This window comes from Petaurus breviceps, unplaced genomic scaffold (genome assembly GCF_028583685.1).
Source record: "Petaurus breviceps papuanus isolate PSGF00001 unplaced genomic scaffold, PetGlider_PUasm1.0 90925, whole genome shotgun sequence".
Taxonomy (NCBI): Eukaryota; Metazoa; Chordata; class Mammalia; order Diprotodontia; family Petauridae; genus Petaurus; species Petaurus breviceps.
In genome coordinates, this window is record NW_027187380.1 from 27678590 (window position 1) to 27701640 (window position 23051).

At 35.0% G+C, this 23051-nt stretch overlaps 1 protein-coding gene and 1 pseudogene across 8 annotated transcripts in view; one reads left to right on the top strand and one right to left on the bottom strand.

The window, feature by feature from the left end:
* Positions 1 to 23051, bottom strand: part of TBCD (tubulin folding cofactor D) — a 572945-nt gene that overhangs the window by 187827 nt on the left and 362067 nt on the right. For all 8 annotated transcript variants that reach the window (XM_069076616.1, XM_069076621.1, XM_069076618.1 and 5 more), the window contains 3 exons: positions 12806 to 12923; positions 5599 to 5659; positions 3209 to 3231 (listed from right to left, as the gene is read on the bottom strand). In XM_069076616.1, the coding sequence (XP_068932717.1) occupies positions 3209 to 3231; positions 5599 to 5659; positions 12806 to 12923 (202 nt within the window). The remainder of the gene's footprint in view (positions 1 to 3208; positions 3232 to 5598; positions 5660 to 12805; positions 12924 to 23051) is intronic.
* Positions 13677 to 16545, top strand: LOC138152307 (charged multivesicular body protein 3 pseudogene; annotated as a pseudogene).

The window sequence follows — 23051 nt, forward strand, 5'->3', positions numbered from 1 at the left end:
CTGCACTGAGCTCTCACTTTGTCCTTCGCATCTATATGTTGATAAATCTGGAAATGGCCACAGCTGCTGTTGATCTGGAGTCCCTCCTGCCAGAGGCTGGTCAGGCCTACCCTAGGGCTAAAGCCTTGGTGTGGCTCGGCTCCCAGAGTGCTGGGTTGGCCGATTCCTGCTGGCCTGCTGGGCTGTCCTCAGCAGGAGGTTAGCTTCTCTGTGTCATTTTGTGGGTTCTGCATCTCCAAAGTTTGTTCAGAGTCCCCTTTTTATATGGATTTGGGAAGGTGGAAGCCATAGCAGCAGGGAGATCCTGCTTCTACTCCGCCATCTTGACTCCGGACCCCCCTACTTTACTATTTTTAGGGAAGACATAAATAGCATGGACAAAATGGCTTTCTGTGAATATCCAAATACATCTTCAGCTTACATATGAAGCTACATTTCTGTGCAAGCTGTCCAGGATCAGCTTTTGTTTATTTTTGTTAATTTTAAATTTTAAGACAGTAATAAAAAGCCAAATCAAAAAGAAAAAAAAAACCCAGCACGCATCTGGTTTCCTACATTTTAACAGGATCTCACCAGTTATTATATCAAAAACCATCACTGAAATGAAAACCATACACACCACAAGTATGAGATGATTCATTGCTAAACAAGTTCTGCTTGTTCTGCAGACTGCTTGCTGGGAAAGCTAAGCCAAAACAAATAGTAAGCTTGCTTTCTGTGTTACTCTTAGCTGATGGTTAATTACTATATTGAGATTTGAAGACACTTTGTTCAAAAAGGTTACCCACATTTATAGATTTGCTTAGTTTATTTATGATCTTTTTTTTTCTACCAAAGCATTAGAGTGTAAAGCACTATAGATACAAAGAAACTATTCAGTACTGAACTAAATTTAGAAGATTTATCTATCATGAAGGGTACTTAGCAGTCAGAACATAACAAACATAACACCACCAGCATATGTAAGAGTTGCATTTCACAGAAGAAAAAAACAAAACAAAAATAAGGGCCAGTCTCCATTAATATGCTAATAAATTCCTTTTCCTTTCAGTCTGGCTACTCACTTCATTGGACCTGCAGTCTTACAGATTCATTGTAAATTAAATAATCCCTGGGGGCCAAAATCCCCAACAAATTTATAGGATAAGACCAAATACTAAGACATGGTGCTTCTGGGTAACTAAATTGTCGGGGAAAACACTTATAACAAAAGTCCCAAAGATAGTCTGTATTCTAATTAATGTATATACACTTTAACTAGGAAGGTTAAACCAAAAATCTATCACATCTAGATTGCTAAATAAATAGGACTTTGTTCAAAAAGGGATAAAAATAGACGTTTGAAATTGTGGACTTCCTATAGAAAATATACTGCTTCTATCCTATAGCTTAAGTTTTAAGGTATAATAAAGGCAATCAATAACAACAGCAGATCACATATTCACATGATATATATCACACACATATACAGTTTCAAAAACTATAATTTGTGTCCCCTGATTTTTCTATTAGTATTCTTTCTACTATGTCCATGCCAAGCATGCCAAATCAATCTATATTTATTAAGTGGAAAGCAAAGCAGACCTTAATTTCTAACTAAGGATGTATAAAGAGATAGTCCTGAAGTATGCAGCACTACATTCATTACAATAAGTACTAGTATGTTATCATCATCAGATTTACATGGTAACTCAAAGGCCAGGCATGAAGAATGGAGGCCACTACTCCCTTCCTCTTTCCTGAAAGGTGTTTTGCAAATTAAAAAAAATTTTTTTATTGATATTTATCTTTATACCACCTATTTCCCAATGTATCACTCTTTTCTCTTTTACTTTCAGAGAGCTATCCCTTATAATAAATAGTAAAAAGAGAGGGAAAAAAAATTCAGCGAAACTAAACAACATATCAAAAGTCATGCATTAAATATATGCTAGGTTTCAAACCCAAAGTGTGTCACCTATGGAAAGAAATGGAGAAGGAACACAAACTTGGTTTTTTATAATTTCACAGCATTCATTCTGGATTTTGTTGCTGTTCTTTCCATTTACATTGTCACAGTCACTGTTTTCCTGATTCTTCTTAATTCACTTTGTATCAGTTTTCCCTTGCTCCCCCATCTTGCATAACATTCATATACCACAACTAATTTAACTATTACTTAGTCAATGATCATCTACTTTGTAGTCAGTTGCTTACTACTACAAAAGTGTTGCTATAAATATTTCTGTGAATAAGACATTTCCTTTTGTCATGGATCTCCTTAGGGCATACACCAATCTCTGGATCATAGGATACAGAAATTTTAATCACTTTCTTTGTGTAATTTGGAATTATTTTCCATAGTAGTTGGACCAAATTCAGAGTTCCAGCAAGAATAAATTATTGTTCCCATCTTTAAACAACTACTCTTGCATTGATTGTCACTATCTTTTCTCATTTTTGCCAATTCTCTGGGAGTGAGGTAAAACCTCAGAGCTGTCTTGATTTGGATTGATCTTACTATTAGTGATATAGAGCATCTTTACACGGTTATTATTAATTTATAATTATTCTTTGGAAAATTGTTTCTTTACTTTAACTACTTATCTACTGCTTAAGTCCTACTTTTTTCAAATCTGTCTTAGTAAGATTAAATTGAATTTGGGAGCTAAGGAAACACAAATAATGTAATGGTTTTCTCTTTCTCTCATACATACTACACAACCTCACTGTCCCACATGCCTGAATTGTACTCCCTCCTTAGATATGCATCAGTGTATTCCCCCCTTTAAGTCATAGTTCAAGCAACACATTCTGCATGAAGCTTCTCTGATCCCTTCTACTGCATACTATTTCTCCCAAACTATAGATTTCAACTACTTTCACTTTATATTGATGCTTTTATATGCTTATATACATACTGCCCTTAATCTCTGTTTTAGTACAGGTTTAAGCTTTAATAGCTATTAAATAGCTTAAACCTATATATGTTATCTCTTCAACGTTAGAATGCAAACTTTTTGTAAGAAGAGGTTGTTTTATTCTATGTACTTGTAAACCAAAAACCTAAAGAAAATACTTAATAAATGCTTGTTGATTGCCTGATTGAAGAATTTAAAGAACTACATATAGTTCAAACTCAATAAATCATAGAGAAAATAGAAAATTAATCTGTTTTTAAGAAACACAAGAGAAATAAGAACTAACATTGTTTTAACACCCCTCTTACCTGTACAGTTGACGATCATAAAGCTAAAAATAAATGGTAGAAAATGTTTTAGTTTTTAAACAAATATGAAATCACATTTGTTACTTTAACTCACCTTGGGAAATATAAAGTACAAGCTATTATGGAAAGATCTCAGATTTAAAGCAATTTTTGGAGTTTTTCTGGCCTTAGAAAGATGATGATTCTATTTGAATTATATAACTCCATTTATTCTAAGACTTAAGTGCCTACTAAGCACAACTGCATTCATCTTCATGATAGTCTTGATAATAGCTAATCAGAAAATCCCACCTCTGTACTACTACCTGTACCACTTGGGTAAGTCATCCCATCATTCTGGAGCTCTATTTTTTCATCTTTAAAAACCAAAGGGCTGTGGGGCGGCCAGGTAGCACAGTGAGTAAGAGCACTGGCCCCAGTGTCAGGACCACCTGGGGGATAGAATCCTGGCTCAGACACTTAGCATCCACTCAGAAACACCTGGCCATGTAACCTTGAGCAAGTTACTTAACCCCAATTGCTTAGGGGTGGCCAGGTGGCTCAGCAAGTAAGAGCACCGGCTCCAGTGTCAGGATGACCTGGGGATCAAATCCGGGCTCAGATACTTAGCACCACACCCAGAAATAACTGGCCGTGTAACCTTGAGCAAGTTACTTAACCCCAATTGCTTAAAAAAAAAAAACAACCAAAGGGCTAGACTAGATGTTCTATAATATGATAAATCAATATAACATTATGAGTGTTATCTACAATTATCTAGTGTTATCTACAATTTTGTAGATGATTAAATTACAGGACACAAAAATTAAGTTAATCTAAGATCATAAAGTCTATCAGTAAGAATGCCAAAATCTGAACTCAAGTATCACTTCAAGTCAACAATGCATAGCAATATCACTTCACTAGGAGAATAAAAAAATTATAAAACATAAGAAAAAACCTCTGAATTCTTTCAATTTTGCTATTCTCACTTCTATAGATAGGATTACCATCCTCCCTTGTCATCCAAGAGTACCCCAGAATTTTTTCACAAATTCAAATTGGAATATTGTAATATTAATGAAACTCAAGATCTTCCCTACCTATTAATAAGCCTCAAGTGGAGCCCATTAAGGAAAGCTTGGTTAAGGAAGGCTTGCTTGTAGGAAGGCTTTCATAGCTTTTGCTAATTTCTAAGTATGTATGAGGGTTGTGATGCCTTTTGACTCTTGAGAAGTGTGTAAACACACACAAACACACACGCGTGAGTTGGTATTTTGGGGGGCTTGCTTATGAGAAGGATCTTGTGATTCCCTTGTCGAGATTCTGAGCAGTTGAATGTTCAGAGCTCGCCAGCTGCTCAGATGTAAAGGTACTCTAGAACAAGGGATGTATGTAAAGTATATAGCAATATTGCTTTGATTTAGGCAGTCATAGCCTTCTCTGTTGGTCTTTACTTCTATGCTTGTATTTTCTCTGAAGTTCTGACTTTCCCCCTGAACTAATGAATGTAATTGAAAAAGACTGTTGACCCCTTAAATAGCTATTTTTCTTAGTAAAGCAGATCTAAGAACCTGTGCTAGCAGCCACTCTGGGTATGTCAGTATGGTTGTTGTTACAAATATTTAACCTAGCATTAAAAAGATCCTCCAAAATCTGATTCTTACCTATGTTTGCAGCTTGATTTAACAGGGTCTCTCCCTCACCCACAAAGCATTCTATTTTCCAGTCAAACTGAACTATTTAGCATTCACTAATCTTATCTTCTTTATCCAGGTGCTCCCCTTTTCTACCCTACTCCCAACTTTACTAGGAGAAATCTTGATTCTTCCATTTCCTTGAAAGGATTACTTCCTTTATTCAGATCTTCCTAATTTTCCATGCTAAAAGTTGTTCTTCCCCCCTCAAAATTCTCATAACACTTTAATCTCTCCCTTCCACTTAATTTCTTATTACAACCATCACTACTACTACTGCTACTATTATTTTTGTATTATTAGGCAGCTAAATAACATAAAGTCTGAATTCAAATCTGGCTTTAGACACTTAGTTGCTCTGTGATCTTTAATCTCTCTCTGTCTCAATTTCTCATCTGTAAAACAGAGCAAACAATAGTACCTAACTCTCAGTATTCTTCTTAGGATAAAATAAGATCATATTTGTAAAGCATTCTGCAAACCATAAAGCACTATATAAAATATTAGGTATAATTATTATTAACAATTGGATGGTCTAAGAATGTTCATAATTTTGAGGTAATGCTTTTATCATCATCAAGTATAACTTTTGAATGGCTAATAACTTCATCAGAACAGAAACAAGAAATAATTTCTATTCTGATATAATAGTTCTATAAGAAGTAGATATTCAGGTCATGATGTTGCTATGGATAAACAAATATGGATACAAACCTGCTGGTGGATCTGTTTAAGTCCTTCCAATGACTTTTGATCCAAATAATCTGTAACTGGCCTGCAAAATTATAAAAGATAAAAAATCTCATACACAATATATTAAAAGTATCAAGTCAGATAACACAGGTTAAGAAGAGCTCTTTGTGATAAATAAGAATAGCTAATTGTGTTAAATTTAGTGGGAGGTAGTGGCCTAAAATCCAACTGTCCCCGTGAAGAGAATTTTTATGAAGAAATCTTCATTGTTTTAATATAAAGGTAAGAAAATAAAGGATGTGGAAGAACTAATACCATCTGTACCCAGATGGAATCTAACTAGATGGAAAGTCAAATGTTTTGGATTTTTTTAAATCAGTGAACAGAGTAACTTTAAGAATGAGATGTACCACAGTTTCACTGACATGATAATGGCAGGCTATATTCATCACTGACTTCCCTGGCTTCTATTAAGTCTCAACTAAAATTCCATCTTTTACAGAAGAGCAACTAGGTGGCAGAGTGAACAGAACCCCAGGTATGGAGTCAGGAGTTCAAATCTGACCTCAAGACAATTTACTAGCTGTGTAACTGAGAAATCACATAACACTGTCTGCATCAGTTCCTCATCTATAAAATGAGATGGAGAAGGAAATGGCAAACCACTCCAGAATCTTTGCCAAGAAAACCCCAAAAGATGTTACAAAGAGTCAGACAGGACTTAAATTACTAAACACATACAACATACACATACCTTTCTCAAGCCCTTTTAATTCTTATGCATTCTCTCTGTTAATTTATTTCTTATTTACCCTGTATATAGCTTACTTATCATCTTCAAGATTAGACTGTAAGCTCCTTGAGGACAGGGACTGGTTTTTGCCTCTTTTTGTATTCCTAGCACTCAGTACAGTGCCTGGCACATAGAAAGTGCTTAATAAATGATTGATTGATATTAATTGTCTTCATACTATGTTGTATGCTGAAAAGTCAAAAGAAAGGACAGCCTTTTATAGCTTCATTTATATTTATGTAAAATTCACCCTTACTAAGAAAAATGTGTCCACTTATTCAATATTCATATTTGCACATTTAATTTTTTAAAAGCAAGATGGAAGATTAAAAGGTCAATGCTACTGTCATCTCGCTCTAGTTCAGGAAATTAGCTCTGACTGTCCCAAAGGCATGAAAATGCCTTTAAACACCTATGTTGATTGAATAAATACTTATTTAGCTGATGGGAAATTCATTTGCTCAGATCAATAAGAACAAACAACATGTTTATGTTTATTGAAAAAATATCTGTATGCTTATTTGATTAATTCTCTGGCCAGTATCATAACACATGAGCTGCCAGTTTCTAAGATAGTTTGCTACTTTTCTGCTAATTGTATTTCAAACCTTTCTCTAGGTCTCTTTGAGATTCACCCAAAATCTGGAACAAAATAGGTAGCTACAAATGTTTTGATTTTACTATACAGGAAGCCCTCAACTTAAAGGCACTGTGACCACTGGAAAAAGTCCTGGGCCTTCCTATTAGACAATATCATGAACAGACAAAAAAATAAAGCATTGCTTTATAATATAAACTCCAATAAAATATCTCAAAATGGTCCTAGAAAGATCAAAGATAAAGATATTTGAAATATGGGACGGCTAGGTGGCGCAAGTGAATAGAGCACGAGACCTGGAGTCAGGAGGACCAGAGTTCAAATCCGGCCTCAGACACAATACAAAAACTAGCCATGTGACCTTGGGCAAGTCATTCAACCCCAACTGCCCTCCAAAAAGCAAAAAAAAAAGATATTTGAAATGTAAAAGTAGCTACTCTGTCCAGTCCAGAACTACACAAAAAGTGCCAACTCAGATAAATGCAAAAGCTTTAGAGGAAAAGACAGATTATGAGAGAAATCAGCTTTCATAACTTGGCTGAAAGCTAGTGGTGGTAAAAAGTGGAGAGAAGTCAACCTGAACTGTCTAGCAAGTGGACATGAAGCTAGCCAAGTTTAAGAAGAAGAACATCAAAAGTCTGCTCCACTGAAGCTCCAGCTCCAACAATCAGGTACCTCAAGCCAAATTCTGACCCTAGTATGGCAGAACAAAAGCAGAGGACAGAAACATACTTCATTGGTTACTACACAGGGAGACAAGTGTCTTTTCAGAATCCTAATGTGCTCAAGTATCTGAAAGTGAGGTAACTGAATAAGAGAGAGTTAAGGCCTCTATGTGATTTTATTCTATTCTGTTGGTTTTCAAAGAGGAAAGAAAAGAAAGAGGAAAAAGAATACAGTAGTGAATCAATTTGGGAAAGAAATTTAGGGGAAGAACCTAGTATTTCATATAAAGAGGTATAACTGAAAAGATTAAGCAAATATGAAGAAGGGCATGGGGGCAGTAGGCATCTAATGACCTCATTCTTATCAAAACTGGATAAAGGAAGATTGCACACAGATACACCCCCCCACACACACACACACAGCACTTAGAGTAGAAATACATTATATTCAATAGCGATACAAGGAGAGACAGAAAAAAGGAGAGGGAGGAAAAAGACAAATAAAGAGAAATTACAAGTAAAATAAACTTTAAATTTCAACTTAGGAAGGTTAAATGTAAAAGATAATTAAAGAGAGAGGAGAACCAGGGATCGCTGACTGAGCTTGCTGAAGAGAAGAGGGACTAAGTAGTAGGAAAAGACCAGTTAAATAATAGACTACCAGTGTTTATCAAATTCCTTCCTTAAATCTGCAACCTTCTTTGTAAAGAGGAGGCTAGGAGGGGAAGAAGAAATAAAAAATATAATGGACAGAGATATAAAATTAACAAATCTCACTGAATTGTAAATAAGATGAACTTCTCACAAAATGAAGGCAAACAGCAGAATAGAAAAGAGTAGAATACAAAACCAAGTTATTTGTAAGAAAAACACTTGAAGCAAATGTTCACACAGAAGCTAAAGAAGAACTAGAAAAAATTTATGTTTTAGGTGAAAAAAATCATGACCTTGGACAAGGAAACAGCAAGAATTCACATGGTTTTAAAAAGATTAAGCAAGAAAAATATCGTTATGCTTAAAGGAACCATAGACAATAATAAAAATTCTTAATATATGTGCACCAAATGACACAGTACCAAGATAGATATTTGAAGGAAAATCCTTTAATATAGGATTACTTAACTTAGGCCCATAAAATTGTTTTTTAAAAATATTTTCATAAATTTATTTCAACTTAATTGGTTTCCTTTGTAAGTCTTTTATTTTATGCATTTAAAAATATTATTCTAAGTAGCAGTTATTCTGACTACCAATGGTATCCACAACACAAAAAAGATTAAGATCTTCTAAGTTAACAGAAAAGGACAGGAAAAAATAATTGGAGACTTTAATTTAGAGAAACTGTTATGGAGCAAAGAGAACATGGAAAACTACAGAATGACAATATCATAAAGAAAAACTAGCAAAGATTTAAGAATCTAGATCTTAAGATCAGAGGAGCTAGGTGGCACAGTGATTATAATAGTGTTCTGGATTCAGAGTTAAGGAAAACCTCAGTTCATTATTGCTTCAGACACTCACCAGGTGTATGGTAGTCCTGGGCAAATCACTTAACCTCTCAGTCTTAATTTCTTATCTCTAAAATAGGGATAATTATATCATTTATGAGGATTATATGAGATAATATTTGTAAATGCTTTGCAAACCTTAAGATGCTATATAAATGCTAGTTATTGTTATTATTATCAATCCAAAGAACAATGACACTGTCAGGAGACTGATAATAAAGTATACCTCATTCACCTCTTGTGAAGGATGAAGGACTGAGGCATATATTTTCAGACTCATCTATACAGCACAATTTTATTTTGCTTGATTATACTTTTGCATCAGGGAATGAAGGGATTTTGGGGTTGAGAGGACAACTAGAACTTGGATGGACAGTAGGAAAGAAGAGGGATAATAGGTGAAAGAGAGACAGAGAGAGAAAGAGAGAGAGAGAGAGTGTCAATGAACCTTTAAAAACTTTATTGCTCAGATTTCACTTCTATCCAACTCTCCATGATCTCATTTGGGGTTTTCTTGACAAAGATACTGGAATGATTTGCCATTTCCTTCTTCAGCTCATTTTATAAATGAGGAAATTGAGGCAAACAGGGTTAAGTCCAGGGTAACACACAGCTAGTATCTGGGACCAAATGTGAACTCAGATCTTTCTGAGGTCCAGCAATCTATCCACCACATCACCTAGGTACCTTTAAAAAATACAGAGGAAAACAGAAGCAGGGCATTGTTGGTTCTATTACTTTAAATGTAATGCATAGTAAAAGAAACAAGCTATATGCAGCAGATTTAAAGTTGAACCCCTCTGTGTTCATGTTGGTAATTTTCTCATTTTTATCAAAAAAATTTTTTCAAAGACTGCTTGACTTGAAGTAAGGAGAAATCTGGGTTCAAATCATAACTGATAGTTATTTATGTGACCTAAGGCAATCACTATCCTCTATGAATTTTAGTTTTCATAATCATAAAATAGAAACAATAATATGTTATCTCCCTCTCAGGACCTTGAAAGTGTTATATAAATGTGAATTAACAATATTATGATTATATTATAAATTTTCCCAAGTCAATTATTTGAAACTGGAAAGTTTTTTCTCTCAGAGAAATAAGGCCATAAAAGGTTGTTAGATTAGCTGATGTACCTAAAAGGACCTAAAATATAACTAAATTACAGTGCTAATAGTTCTCTTCCCAAAAAACACAGAAATCATGAGTTAAAAGGAAAGAAAAAGATGAGAACTGCCTAAAAAACTTTTAGGGACAACCCTAAGCAAGATTTGGAAAGAGGTGGTTTGCCATTAATACACTCTTATTTGCCTTTCTGTTCTTCTAACCTGACTCCTTGTAAATATTCCACATGTCAAGACATTCTCTGCATTCCTACAACGCAAACATATTCATGTTGTTGTTCAGTTGTTTGGTCATGTCTGATTCTTTGTGACCCTGTGGACCACAGCACTCCAATACTATCCTTGGAGTTTTCTTGGCAAAGATACTAGAGTGCTTTGCCATTTCCTTCTTCAGTGGATTAAGGCAAACAGAGGTGAAGTGACTTTCCCAATGTCACACAGTCATTTGTAAGTGTTCAGGGTTGCATTTGAACTGACTCCAAGGCCAGTGTTCTATTCACTGAGCTTTCTAGCTGCCTCAATTCATAACATATAAACTTATACGGGGGTGGCTAGGTAGTGAATAGAGCACTGGCCCTGGAGTCAGGAGGACCTGAGCTCAAATCCAACCTCAGACACTTAACACTTACCAGCCATATGACCTTGGGCAACTCACTTAACCCCAACTGCCCTGCCTTCCCCCCCAAAAAAAAGAAAAAAAAAACTTATACACACATATGAATGTACAGAAATGGAATTTCAACTGAGTAGAAAATGAAAAGGAAGGAGATGATTTTTGAACACAAAACAATTTGACAAATACACAAGGTCTAAGTTTGTAACTATATTTAAGGTTACTGGTCAATCAATAAGAATTTATTACACATTACCATTTGCTAAGCACTGTACTCCTAAACACTGGGATATAAAGATAAAAATGAAAGAGTCTTGGTCTGCAAAGAGCTTACATTATGATATATGAAATAGGATGAATGAATAAATATATCCCCATAGTCACTTAACCCCAATTGCCCCTTCAAAAAAAAATAAATAAGTTGACTTCCCCCTTGAAACCAGAAGGAATCTACAGAAAATAAGAACAGTTTCATTTTTGTCTTCACATCCCCAACACTTAGCACAGTGCTGGGTATATAATATAAGGTTTACTAAATACTGGCTATTGATAATTTCGATATATACTACCACACCTAGGTCTACTCTACTCCTCAAAGTATTTAATGCTTAAAACTTTGCTCTCTTCTCCACACACTTCCCTCAATTAAAAGTTCTATTCTGTTAATTTAATCTCAGCTAGAGAATGGAATCCCTCTACTATGTGAATGAAGCAAAGCCCTTAATATTTCAATATGGTATTTGATTTTCAAGTGAAATTTATTAACTCCATTCATCTCTAATTATTGAAACTTTAATGCTATTAATATAGTAAGCACTTAATGTTAGATACATTTAAACAAGGGAACTAACATGTAACCATCCTGACCTTTAAGTCTGTCCCCTTTAAGTCTAGTAAATTTATCAGTCTAACCAATTAGGATCAATTCAAGCATATACAACTGAAACCAACACAGATAAAAACATAACTGAGGCTGAAAGGAAGAAGGGAGGAAACTTAGATAATAGCATCAGAGTTGAAGAGAAGCAACCAATAGTCAACATATGAAGCTGCTGTTGGATGACAACAGTTCTCACAGAAGAAGAATTAGCAAGGACCAGAAATGAAGCTGGCACGCTAAGATGAATACAATCAATTCAGCAGACAAGAGTAGATGTGAAGCCAACAGCAAAATGACAAGACAACTAAAAGTGATAGGAAAATTAAGGAAAACCAGATCAATACTGGAACAAGTACAGCATAACACTGACTAACAGGCTGCTGTTTAATATGAGCAACCCTTTGTGGCAGATATGCATATTCTGAAAATAATTCCTTAAAAAGCCCAACTTGTTACATGCCTGTATCTGTACATAGCTCCCATAAGCTCACTTCTTTGTATAGTTTCTGCCCCTCTTTTGTTTCCCTTGCTTTCCTTCTAAACATTTACATTCCCTAAAAGCTATGAAATCTAATTACCTAACACCAAAGATCACAAAGTTATCATTAAGAAAATAAGAAGCTTTAAAAAAAATTTCAAGCTGCTCATTATTAATCCCTGGAGAGCTGAGCTGAGCTTGAGTTTATAACTTTTCTCAGATAACAAATTAGATCTTGGCAACTGCTGGAGACAAAGGAAATATTAATGTATTTCAGATAAATAAGCATCATTGAATATATAGCAGTTAGTCTATTTATTTAACAGAGACTTTTGTGCTTCAAATGTGATGAGACAAGTAGTTCCATAAATAGTACATGACTTATCGTAAGAGATGCTAGTACATATCAGTCTTACTAGGTAAAATGTAGATTTTTGCAGTGCTGGAGCAAATGAATTAAAATTAAAATGGATGAGATATGGACCAAACAAAAGACACAAATAATTGCACAGGGAGGTATTCTCAAAGATGACAAATGAAAAAAAAAACTGTATATAAATATCTATACCTATTTTTCACAGCTGCTAGTTTGTACAGGGCATAGGTGATCTCAGCACAGGCGAGAATAGCTCCATGACGAGTATGTAAATCCGTGCACACAGCTAAAGGCAGCAGCTGTGGGAAAACTGCAAAATGGACAAGGAACATACATAAAATTAAATATAAAACTCTAAAGCTCTTTATAAAAAAAAAATCTAGCTTCACTCATGATAATAAAATAAATGTGTAATAAAATATCTAGCATCTTATTGATTTAAATTTTCAGAGGATACTGATGAGTTCTATATAGGAAAAACATGATCTTAAATTGTATACATCTCTATGATTACAAAAAAATTTAAACTATGTAAAGTAGCATAAAACTAGAATGACCATGCTGAAATACATTCATTTATAATAAGTGCATTATTAGTCAAGAGATACTTACTTTCACCTAAGTTTTAGGATTAGTATTTCTACTGTGCTATTATTATGTATTTCAACTGTTCTTAATAATACAACTGTCAACATTACTTTACCTGTGTGCCTGTCAGCATCAGAAGATAATGTTGCTGATCAGGATAATTTTTACTGACACAGGGAACAGAATTGACAGAAAAAATAGTTAAGCATTGAATAAAACAGAGAATAGTAGTTTAGAAAGGGGGGGAATGGTGATCTTGTGATATCCTAGACTTTATTTTTTAAAATAAGTTTTACTAATGTATTTTGTTTTTATATATTATCTACATTTCCTTAAATATCTCTCCCTAAATGCCTCAAAAAACACTATCTTTATTAACAAAGAATAAAAAAGGGAATAAAATACAGTTAGGTAAAACTGGAAAAGTCCTGTTTGCAGTATTCTACAAAGTGAGATATGAAAACCTTCTCATTGCTTTCATTGGGCCAAGATTGGTCATTATAATTTCATCAATTTAGGCTTTTCTTTTGGCTGTTCTTTCCATGTCCATTGATATAATCATTGTAAATACTATCTTCCTGGTTCTGCTTACTTCATCTTGCATCAATTTATATAAATATTCTCAAGGTCTTTCTATGTGCATCATATTCATCCCATATATTACCCTACTTTACATTTACTGTTCTCTCCCAGGATGAGCTCATCACTTTAAAAAAATTAATAAGTATTTTATTTTTCCCCAATTATATGTTAAAACCATTTTTTTAACATTTGGTTTTTATTTTTAAGTTTTGAATTCCAAATTCTATCACTCCTTTACTCCTTTCTCTTTTCCCACATGTGCAATCAATCATATAAAACATTTCAATACCAGTCATTTTGTATAAGAAAAGTAAAGAAAAAGAATGAAAGGAAGGGAAAATAGCATGCTTCAATCTGTATTTAGACAGTATCAGTTCTTTCTCTGGAGAGGCTTCATCATTAGCCCTTAGGATTGTGCTGGATCATTGTATTGCTCAGAACAGTTAAATCATTCATCATATAGTACTGTTGTTACTGTGTACAACAATTATTTTGGTTCTGCTCACTTCACTTTGCTTAAGCTCATGTAAGTATTTTCAGGTTTTTCTGAAATCATCCTGCTTGTTGTTTCTTATAGTACAAAGCATCACAATCATATACCACAGCTTGTTTAGCCTTTCTCTAATTTATAGGCATCCCATCGATTTCCAATTCTTAAGCCACCACCAAAAGAGCTATAATAAATATGTTTTGTGCAAATTGATTCCCCCCCCCCTTTTATGTCATTGGGATATGTTAGTGTTGTTGGTCTTTCTTTCTCAAAGAGGACCAATGACTTTCGGAGGGTGATATCTTAACTTGCAAGTGAACTAAGTGAGACAGATCTGGGCAAAACCATCAGCCTCACTCCTCCAAAGTCATCAAAGTCTAGAGGCAGGACTTAGGTCAGGACAACTACAGATGACCCCAAAAGCAGTGGGGGACTTTGGCCTTTAAAGCTAAGGTGTTTCCGAGGTCTTAGTTTGTCTCAGGTAACATCCATTCAGTGATTAAATGCTAGGTAAAAATTGAGGAGACAGACACCACAGTCACTGCCTTCTTCTATGCCCAGGCAGCCATAGCACCAGTGATAAGAAAGTGGAAGGGGTCAGGATAGCAGAGTTTGCAATGGGGTTCTTCAGGAAGATGCAAGAGAAGCCTCCCAAGGAGTTGGTCAATGAATTGTTTTTGAAGATCAAAAAAGAAACGAGAGTAGTTGACAAAGAAATAGATATCCAGAGAGAAGAAGAAAAGTGAAGCAATCCGTGAAGGATGCTGCCCAAGACAGCCAGAAGGATGTCTGTGTCATTCTAGCCAAGGAGCTGATCAGATCAAGGAAGGCTATATGCATCCAAGGCACACATGAATTCTGTCCTCATGGACATGAAGAAGCAACTGGATGTCCTTTGAGTGACTGGTTCCTTACAGAAGAATATAGATGTGATGAGAACCATGCAAAGCCTAGTGAAGATCCCAGAGATCCGGGCAACAATGTGGAATCTGTCCAAAGAAATGATGAAAGTGGGGATCATAGAGATGTTAAAAGACACTTCGGATAGCACAGATAATAAGGAAAAAATGGAGAAAGCAGCAGAAATGGAGACTGACAAAAATCTCTTTGAGATTACAGCAGATGCCTTAGGCAAAGCACCCAGCAAAGTTACAGATGCTCTTTCAGGGTCTAAGCCTTTAGGGGTAACAGCTGCAGCTGAGGAGAAGGAGAAAGAGGAGGAAGATGATCTTGAAGCCATGCAGCACTGATCAGCCACCCTCTAAAGTTAGGTGGGTATGTCTGCCCCACCAGAAGCAAGTGGTTTTGTCTGGCCACCTGGTGGACACCCTGACTAGGACATGAACAACTTTTTATGCATCTCTTGTAAAATACTTTGGACATTTGTTATCACATTACAGAGGATTCTTTCTATTGATTTCTGATGAACTCCCTACAGAGGGGTGGGGCTGTCACAGGTGTGGTAGAGGGGATGATTAATCTGAGATGATAGTTGCCATGTTAATGTATAATTTTCAGAATCCCTTGAAGCAAGCAGAGTCTTCCCACAAAGCACTTTTTAGTATTCTGCTGCCTGAACGTCAAGTATTCTGTACATTTTTCTGAAAACACTATAAATGGATTTTAATAAACTTCTGCTTTAAGTCTGAAAAAAAAAGGAACTGAGGCAAAGGATGGCCCAGTTTGCCCTCACAAAAGATGGGGGGAAGAGGAGGGGTTAGAGGATGCCCCCAGGAAAGGCCCTTAGTATTTTTGGCTAGAACAGAAAGAATTGCTATTTTCACTCACTTGGAGCCATCAAAACCCAAACAAAGAACATATGAGGCTTGGGCAGGGACCAATTATTATTGGCCAATCAGTGAGAGCCAGACTGATTTGGGTTGAAAGGCCTGGTCAAGTAGCTCCATTTGAATCCCAATGGGCCTTATGAAAGCCTAGTTTTTCAGAGCTATATTTCAAGAACTCATAAATGAAAATTACATGAGACAAAAAGAGTTAATTGGCCCAGTGTTTTGAAAAAAATAATATGATAGAATAGATAAGGAAGAAAGGGGGAAAAAATCTACCCCCATGCCTCAAGATATCTTGCAAAGTCTAAGTGATCAAAATTTTCATTCCTTTGGATAGAGCACCTACATGTAAAGGTGACAGTGGTATTGCCCAATCAAAGGGATCAACACAGTTTTATAGACCTTAGGGAATGGTTCTAAATTGCTCTCCAGAATGGTTGGATTAATTCACCACTCCACCAGCAACACTGCTTGGTGTTCCTATTTTTCTTCATCCCTTTCAGCATTTATCATTTTTCTTTTTTGTCATAATAGGTGATCTGATATGGTGATACTTCAGAGGTGTTTTAATTTGCATTATTCTAATCAATAGTGATTTAGAGCATTTTTTCCTTTCACTAGACAATTTTGATTTCTTTGTCTGAAAACTACCTATTCATATTCTTTGATCATTTATCAATTGAGGAATGACTTGCATTTTTTTATAAATTTGATGCAATTCTCTATATAGTTGAGAAATGAGGCATTTATTAATCTCCTTTGATTTTTCAGGAATTCCAATTTGATGTTTAATTGCAGATTTTTAATTTGTTCTTTTTCTAGTATTTTTTATTTTCATGCCCAATTAATTTGATCTGCTCTTTTTATATTTTGTAGAGATATAAATTTTCCCCCAAGTACCACTTTGGCTACATCCTAGAAATTTTGCTATGTTGTTTCATAGTTTTTAACTTCCTTAATGAAATTATCAACTGTTTCTAAGATTTGTTCTTTGGCCCACTTATTTCTTAGGATCAGATTATTTATTTCCCAATTAATTTATGATCTATCTTTCTATTACCTATTATTGAATGTAATTTTTATTGCATTATGATCTGAAAAGGATGTATTAATTGTTTCTGCTTTTTTGCATTTGGTTGTGAGGTTTTTATGTCCTAATACAAGGTCAATTTTTATGTAGGTGCCATGTACTGCTGAGAAAAAAGCTATCTTCCTTTCTATCCCCATACAATTTTCTCCAGAGATCAACCTTATATAATCCTCCAGAATTTTATTCACTTCCTCAACTTCTCTCTCATTTAGTTTTTGGTTAGATTTATCTAGTTTTAAGAAAAGAAAAGTTGAGAACCCTCAGGAGTATAGTTTTATTATCTATATCCTCCTGTAATGCATTCAACTTCTTCAAAAATCTAGATGCTTATACCATTTGGTGCATATATGTTTAGCACTGATATTATCTCATTGTCTATAGTACCATTCAGCAAGATAATTTCCTTTCTTACCTCTTTTAATTAATTAGATCTATTTTTGCTTTTGCTTTGTTTGAGATCATGACTGCTATGTCTGCTTTCTTTGCTACAATTGAAACTTAATAGATTCTGTTCCAGCCACTTACTTTTACTTTGTGTGTGTCTCTCTGCTTCAAATGTATTTCTTGTAAACAATATATTGTAGGATTCTGGTTTTTAATTGATTCAGCTTTTTGTTTCCTTTTATGGTTGAGTTCATCCCATTCATATTTACAGATATTATAACTGTGTATTTCCCTTCATGCTATTTACCCCTTGTTTGTCTGTCTGTCTCTTCTCCCTTCCCTCTCCCCTTCTCTTCACAAGTGTTTTACTTCTGATGACAACCTCCTGTAATCCACCCTCCCCTTCTATCAGCACTCCCCTTTCTATTATCCCCATTCCTTTTTACTTCCTTATACAGTAAAATAGATTTTTGTATCCGACTGAGTGTATATATATGGAACCAATTCTGATAAGATTAAGATTTAAGCTTTGTCTGCCACTCCTCCATCTTCCCTTATTTTATAATAGCTCTTTCCTGCCTCTTTTATGTGAGATAATTTACCCCATTCTATCTCCTCCCCTTGTTCTTCCAGTCCAATTTTCTTTCTCACCCCTGTATTTTGTTTTTTTAGGTAGCATTTCTTCAAAGTTAACTTATATCCACACCCTCTGTCTACATATACTCCTAACTGCCTTTACAGTAATAAAGTTCTTAAGAGTCACAAATATTATCTCACCATATAGAAATATAAATTTGACCTTATTGAATTTCTTCTCTTATCTCTCTTTTTTATCATTTTATGTTTCTTTGAGTCTTTTATTTAGAGACCAAATTTTTTATTTAGCTTTGGTCTTTTAGTTAGGAATGCTTGAAAGTCCTCTATTTTGTGAAATATCCATTTTTATCCCTGAAGTATTATATCCAGTTTCACTGGGTAGGTGACACTTGCCTGTAATCCTAATTTCTTTTCTTCCAGTATATCATATGGCAAGCCCTCTGGTTCTTTAATATGGAAGCTGCCAAATCCTATGAAATCCTGACTGCAGTTTTGTGATATTTGAATAGTTTCTTTTTGGCTGTTTACAGTACTTTCTCCCTCATTTGAGAGCTCTGGAATTTTGCCATTATGCTCCTAGGAATTTTCATTTTGGGATCTTGTTCAGGTTGTGATCAGTAAATTCTTTCAATTTGTATTTTGCCCTCTGGGTCCAGTGTATCAGGGCAATTTTCTTTGATAATTTCTTCAAAGATCACCAAGATTTTGTTGTTTGTTTTTTTTATATCATGGTTTTCAGACAATCAAATAATTCTTAAATTACCTTTCCTGTATCTATTTTCTAGCTCAGCTGTTTTTCCAATGAGAAATTTCCCATTTTCTTCTATTTTTTAAAAAAAATTCATTTTATTGCATCTTGATATCTTATGGCATCATTAGCTTCCAATTACAATTAGCCCAATTACAATCTTTAAGGAATTATTTTCTTCAGGGAGATTTTGTACTTCCATTTCCATGTGGCCAATTCTATTTTTTAGGGAGTTATTTTCTTCAGTGAATTTTTGTTTATCTTTTTCCATGTTGTTGACTCTTTTAAAATTATTCTCTTGCATTACTTTTCCCAATTTTTCTTTTACTTCACTAACTTACTTTTGAAAATTCTTTTGAAGCTCTTCCAGGAATTTTGGGGAGGGTATGAGACAAACTATATTTTTCTTTGAGTCGTCACATAGAGCCATTTTGACACTGTCATCCCGTTCTAAGTTTGTACCGTGATTCTCCCTGTCACCATAGTAACTTTCTATGATCAAGCTCTTTTTTTGTGTGTTTTCCTCATTTTTCTGCCTATTTTGTGACCTGATCTTTTTATGTGAGATTTAGGCTCTGCTCATGTACTGTCCCAAGCAAGTTTTTTTTTATGCTCAGGTTCAGGGTTTTGCTACTGGCTTTCACTGGGCTGCAGGATTTAGCTCTTCAAGGTATGTAGGTGCCTACCAGTGAAATCTGTGGGTCAAAGGATTAATTTCTTTATTCACTTTTTTCCACATAATTTTAAATTGCCTTCTGAAACAATTAAAAGTTCTAACAACAGAGTTTTCCAAAAACTTTCCACCACTAATTCTAGCTTCTATCACATGTACCAATTTGCTAGGTGTGGTTTTTCAGCCTAATTGTTGCTTGGATTTGCATTTCTATATTAGTGATGTGAAGCATTCTTATTAATAGTTTGCAATTCTCCTTTTGGGAATTTTATTCTTATCCTTTGACCAAGAGTAAATTGGCAAATGGATTTTGGTCTTATATATTTCTCATGGATATTACATTGCCCTAAGGGAGTCTGATATAAAGATTTTTCCATAATGAACTACCACCATTCTTATCCTCCTTAACATTTTCTTTACACAAAGGCTTTTTAAATTCATGTAATCAAATTCTGATAATTTACTTTCTGTGATCAATTCTATCCCTTGTTTTAAGAATTCACAGTTTAATTAGAGAAATGCAAATAAAAACAACTCTGAGGTACCACATCTTACCAGTCAGATTAGCTAACATGACAAAATAGGAAAATGATAAATGCCAGAGAGGATGTGGAAAAACTGGAACACTAATGCATTGTTGGTGGAGTTGTGAACTAATCCAATCATTCTGGAGAGCAATCTGGAACTAAAGGGCTATAAAAATGGGCAAACTCTTTGACCCAGCAATACCACTTCTAGGCCTGTATCCCAAAGAGATCATACAAGTGGGAGGAAGACCCATATGTACAAAAATATTTATAGCAGCTCTTTTTGTGGTGGCAAAGAACTGGAAATCAAGGGGATGTCCATCAACTGGGGAATGGCTAAACAAGTTGCGGTATATGAATCTAATGGAATACTGTTGTGCTATAAGAAATGAGGAGCAGACAGATTTCATAATAACCTGGAGAGACTTATATAAACTGATACTGAGTAAGGAGAGCAGAACCAGAAGAACTATGTACACAATTACAGACACATCATATTACAGACACAACTAACTTTGATAGACTGGGCTCCTGTCACCAATACAAGGTTAGAAGACAACTACAAAAGACTTATGATGGAAAGGGATATCCATATCCAGAGAAAGAACTACAGAGTCTGAATGCAGATTGAAGCAAACTACTTGGTCTCTCTGTGTTTTGTTTTGTTTTATTTTGTCCCTTCTTTACTTCACTCCATTGGTTATAATCCTTTACAATATGACTAATGTTTATTGAGAAAGTATTTGTAGAACATATATTTGATTTGCCTGGGGCGGGGGAGGGGGAAGAAGGGAAGAAGGGAGAAAGAGTAGGGGGAGAAAAAGTGGAACTCCAGGGATTGTGGAAGTGAATGTTGTAAACTAAAAGTAAATAAATTTTTTTTAAAAAAATTTACAGCCTAGTTAAAGCAGCAAGGTATACATTGAGGGAGAGACAGGAGGCAGCATCACTACCACCTATACTACCATCTCACTTCAAACCCTGATGAAAATAGCCCAGAAATAAGAGTCTTTGGAAATAACAATATTATTCTTCTCCCCACCTCATACCCATACCCAAACCACCAGACTTGCTCCTTGCCCAGCCCACACAGCCATTATTGAGAGGGGCATAATTCCCTCATTACCATCACCACCCACTCTTCTTTTTTTTTTAAAGCAAGTGGGGTTAAGTAACTTGCTCAAGGTTACATGGACAGATGTTTCTGGGTGGATGCTAAGTGTCTGAGCCCAGATTTGATCCCCAGATCACCCTGACACTGGGGCCGGGGCTCTTACTCGCTGTGCTACCTGGCTGCCCCATCACCACCCACTGTTGATCAAATGCCATCAATAGACAGCAAAAGGAGCCCTGGACCACCAGTCTTCATAAGGCAGCACTAGGTGGCTCCCAGCCTGGAGTCAGGAAGATCTGAGTTTAATTCCAGCTTCAGATACTTCCTATGTGTGTGACCCTGGGCAGATTACTTAAACTCTGATTCAATTTCCTCAAATGTAAAATGAGGATAATAAAAGCACCTACCCCCCAAGGTTTTTGTGAGATCAAATACATCAATATTTGTAAAGTACTTAGCACAGGGCCTGGCACAAAGTAGTTGTCTAATGAATGCCTGTTTCCTTTTTCCCTTAACAAATGTCAACCAAATGCCAGACACAGGGAGGACAAAGCACTCTAGCTAAAGCAATAAGGGACCCTGAAAAAGAGATGAGAGGTTGCATGCGCCAAGCAAGTAACCACTTGACCACCAATGTAAAAGACATTTAAAAAGAGGCGTTAACATGTTTTGCAACTGTACCCTAAAAATTATGGGATCTTTCTATCTAACTTGCAGTTGAAACCTTCCATATATGATATCTCCTCCATTAAAACATGAGCTCCTTGGAAGTTTTTCTATTTTTATCACCAGTGCTTGGCACAGTTTTGCAAATGCTAAGGGCTTAATAAATGCTTCATTCATTCAATTCAGTCCCTGTGAACAGCATCAGATCATACGCTTTTCCTTTTTTAAAGAAATTATGAAGCACTTTTTAACCATTTCTCATTGAATGCTCAACATTTTCTCTTATGTGTTTATTTTACCATTTTCCTCTGAGCACTGCTTTAGCGACAGCTCAAATATTCTGATACAGCACTATCACTGTCTTCCACATACTTATTGTTTCTATAATATTCTTTTCTTTGACCTAAGCATTGTTCGGAAGGTCTTTGTTTTATTTCCACTAGGGAAATTTCTTTTGTGCATGTTTCCCTTACTGATTACTTATTAAAATTGTTATGCTCTCAGTATTTCTGTATTTTTATGTAAACTTATTACTCTGTATCCAAGAACAGGATCTATTTTTCTTGAGATAGCACAAGGTGATAAAATTATTTATATTCCTTAATGTTCCCATTTAAAAGATGCTATTTCTCAGCTCTAAATTAATCAACTGTTAATTTATTCCTAAATTTTAAAGTCAAACTATTACTGTTATTGGTAGCAAATTATTTTTTCTTTTATTTGTTTAAAATGCTACAACATTTGGTTTTTCATACTGTTATTGGTTCACTGCTATAGTTCCTTTAAGCATAATATTATTTCATTGTTCATTGGCAAAGTTAATTTTATTTTTCTGACAGCATATCTGAAAGCATTTCCCACTTATTTGCATTTACCTAATACACAATAAGTTTTGTCCCAGTATCATATTTCTTAGAAGTAACTAATTATGTTGTCTTGTTTTTTATCCATTCTTGCCACTCTCATTTTACTGAACTGTTCATTCTAATAACATTTAAAGTTTTAAGATTTAAGCTTATGTTTTCTTTTGTTTCACATCTCTTCTTTCAAGTCATTCTAGTGATTTCCAAACTTCTGTAGTATTCACTTTGAATTTTCTTTGTGTGGTTTTTCTTTTCATTAACAATATTATATTAATAATTTTCTAGAATCTGCTTACATCACCCATCATCAGTTCACATAAATCCTT